General features: G+C 31.9%; 1 protein-coding gene across 1 annotated transcript in view; it reads right to left on the bottom strand.

The window, feature by feature from the left end:
- The window catches only part of TBC1D32 (TBC1 domain family, member 32), a 254,389-nt gene that overhangs the window by 28,518 nt on the left and 222,041 nt on the right, over positions 1-3,830 (bottom strand). The window contains exons 28-29 of the mRNA XM_011989387.1: positions 2,792-2,907; positions 2,235-2,389 (exon numbers count right to left, since the gene is read on the bottom strand). Coding sequence (XP_011844777.1) covers positions 2,235-2,389; positions 2,792-2,907 — 271 coding nt within the window. The remainder of the gene's footprint in view (positions 1-2,234; positions 2,390-2,791; positions 2,908-3,830) is intronic.

Here is a 3,830-nt window from a genome sequence, read left to right as displayed (position 1 = left end):
TATATATATAAATTTGCACACTCAACATACATTTATTGAGTGATTACTATGGGCCAATAGTTTGGGACACATCTATGAACAAAACAGAAAACTCTTTTCAAAGAACTTACATTAAGTGTATAGATAAATAAATATTAGGACTTGATATAGGCTATAAAAATGTTAAAAAATAGGACAGGGTAATAAGGTTGAGGTAAGTGGAATTGAGGAAATAGGCTGATTTCTTTTTAGGTTGATTACAATAATGTGAGTTTGAGTTAAAGAAGGTAGACAAGTTTGTACTAATTAACAGCTAAAGCCAAAGTGTCTGTCACCATGTTGCATATTTGTTCATATTATCAAGTTGCATAGAAACTATCACCACAATGTTTGAGACAACGGAACAGATGAAATGGAAAAGGTATCACTTTTAAATAATATATTAAGACTTACTGAATGCACTATCAAGTCAAGTGACATAGGGGAAATAGCAATTCAAAAGTTTGTAAGTCAGAAACATTTATACTGTCATATAAATGTAAGACATTAGTAGCAGCACTTAGCTAACAGTTCTAGATAGAATTACTGCAGAGGAATCTTAACAGCATGTCATTTGTTTTACAAAGAAGCATCAAAACAAACTACTGGTAATAAAATTCAACTTGATATATTTGTAATTGAAAAGAAAAAATGATGCTATGGAAGGCACTGCATTAAGTCTTCACTGACAGTATAGCTGCATCAGTAGAAAGGTGTCAAGGCTTTACATCAAGAGATCATTCTGAAAACCCTGAGCCAGTAATGTGTCACTCCCTTCCATTCATATATTCCATATTCAGTGATGCTATGAAAATGGTAAGTCAAATAAAATTCAAGCTGCTAGAGTCCTGCTTGTTTTCAGCTTTACTGAAAGAAATGCTATCAGAACACAAGATCATCGATGCTATGAAAAAAAATAATGTACTATTTTATAGGCTCAAAGTATAAATAGAACTTTAGAAAATTATGGTTCAATATGATTCACTGGTGATGTTTAGATGGTGTCATAATCTGAACACTAAAGGCAGAACTGTTAAGACTAGTGGAATGTAGATATTGCTTTAAAATATTTGACAGGAAAATGAATGATTGGACACGAAATCCATACCCATTATCAAAAGATTTTCAACACTACATCTGAAAATGAAGGAGTGAAAAGGCTGTTAGGTTTTTTAAAATCTTCAACTACAGTTTAAAGGAACAGAATTACTCAAATTCTGGTTAACAGCAGCAAAATAGTTTCATTGATTGGGGAAAAACCAGTGCATACTTTTTTTGCCATTTGTTTCCCTCTATTCATGGGAGGAAAATTTCTCATTATGGTGAAGACCAATTACTGGATGATCTTTTTAAGTAACTGTACATAGCTACTTGAAGCATAACATTATAAAATTTTAATATTTAATGAATTCCATGATGAATTAATTTTATATTCCTTATCACAAATATATATTGTAAAAAACACCTAATGAATATTTTCATCTCCACATAGATACTCGACAATCCCCTTAGTTTATCCTTGACTGCCATGTGATTTCACTGTCCAAATGCAACATGTCATGGAAAAGGTTTGAGAAACATTAGCATAGCTGATATGTTTGGCAGTTTCCCCTAGTTGGAAATCTTAACAACAGCCTATAAATAAATAAAATAAACATAAACATTATAAATTGATTGAGGGATATACTTACCTCTAAAGTAACCTCTGAGATTGCATAAGATTAGTACAATCTTTTAAAATACATTACAATACTTTAAAAAACACTCAGTATAGATTTCCAAAATATACATAAAATGAGTGATTCTCTTATTCTATAGAAAATAGTTACAATATCTTCCTAATAAATGATTTTCTTATACCATAATCAGCCAGAGATTCTTTCTAACCAAGCAATGATACAAAACACCAATTCAATAGTTCTCTTTTTACGTGCAGAATTTAACTGATATAACTATCATTTTTATTTCATTACCATGTTTCTACTTCATGAAAATGCTTCTAATATAAATCATTCAGTTACTATTAGGTAAGACACCAAGTATTTGAGAAAATGTCACATCTACATAATCAAAGAGAATCAGTCAAAAAACATTCAAGTAGAAAAATGAGTATAATTTATGACAAAGTCCTTCAAATACAATAACACCCCAGTGAATGTAAGTATAATGTCTCTTAAAATTTCAAACCCTTTTTTAAAAACAGATTAAAGTCTTACAGAAATATGTAGTCTTGGCAACCAAAGGAAAGCAGAAGTCAGAAGCCTGGAGAATTGACGAAGAAATTGGAATGTTTTTTCTTTGTCTCCCAACATTATCATGAACAGAGAAGATACAAACCAGTCATGGCCAGTATAATTCCCTTGCAGGCAGACTGAAAAACTAAGTTAAGAAAACTTCACAATATTTTGTAAGACAAAATATTAAAATTCTATAAATAAAATACAATGAATATGTTAAACAAAAAAGCAGACATTCTTATTCTGAGTTTATGAAACCTAGTTTTTAAATATTCTTAGATATGTCTGAAAATACATTCTAATCACTTTATTCAGTTTAAGATTCAATGAGTAAGACTAAATATAATGATTACAACTCAATTTAACAAAATTCATATTTAAAATACAGAATAAAATACTGTAAGAATATACCATAACAAATCACTAATATAGCTCAATGTACTATTTTACTATAAATGTGTCCAGGTATACCATCAAAGAATCATGAAAAACGTGTGAAAAAAATTAAATATTGTGAATCTACTCAAAAAGGATACGAAGAGAAGATTTTATGGAAGTTTGCTGCTGTTTCAGGAATCTCTCACAATGCTTTAAAACCAAGGTAAGATCATTTTCTGCACCATCTTTTAAGAGATTGAGGAATTTGCCATACCTATATTAAAAGCCCACAAAACATAAAAAATATCAGGTCTTGCAATGAATGTTTTAAAATTACTTCTTTTAGCATAACTATGTTATACAGAGCACTTATGAAAGATTAGCTCTCAATATATGTATCTGATGATTATGACATATTTGGATTAGCAGTATTCATCTGGCAAATACAGATAACTTTAAAGGAAGATGAAACAGTAATGAGAGAACAAAATGATGATATCCTGTAGATGAATAGTATAATATAAGCATTTTTTCCTGAACTGAATCTAAAATATGGAATGTTGACAGGTTAGTTTTACAAAATGTTGAGTGCAGAAGTACCTGTAGAGTTCATACAGTAATGGTCCTAAAGGGAGGTGGTACTTCCCTCAGGGGCCACCTTGGAAATTTGTAGGACTATTTTTCATTGTCATAGTGATCGGGGGGCACTACTGGTACTTAATGAGCAAGGGTCAGATGATTAGACATGGGACAGTCCTGAACAATAACTTGCAAATGTCCTATTTGTTACTGGTATGGATGAAAAAGTTGTTTAGAATTATCTGAAACTAATTGTCTTAAAAAAAAAACTTCTCTATTTTTTAGTATATATACAATGCAACTATGTGTAAATCAACCAAAGGTAGTGCTTTTGTACTTCTGTACTTTTGAAACCTTACTAATATTTGCTCATCACTTTTTAAAAAGTCTCTTTGGGCCAGGTGTGGTGGCTCACGCCTGAAATCCCAGCACTTTGGGAGGCCAAGGTGGGTGGATCACGAGGTCACGAGTTTGATATCAGCCTGACCAACATGGTGAAAACCCGTCTCTACTAAAACTACAAAAATTAGCTGGGCACGGTGGCATGCATCTGTAATCCCAGCTACTCAGCAGGCTGAGGCAGGAGAATCGCCTGAACCTGGGAGGCAGAGGTTGCAG

The sequence above is a fragment of the Mandrillus leucophaeus genome, unplaced genomic scaffold (assembly GCF_000951045.1).
Source record: "Mandrillus leucophaeus isolate KB7577 unplaced genomic scaffold, Mleu.le_1.0 Scaffold351, whole genome shotgun sequence".
Taxonomy (NCBI): domain Eukaryota; kingdom Metazoa; phylum Chordata; class Mammalia; order Primates; family Cercopithecidae; genus Mandrillus; species Mandrillus leucophaeus.
The sequence above is the reverse complement of the archived record's forward strand: the minus strand, read 5'-3'. Positions and strand labels throughout refer to the sequence as shown.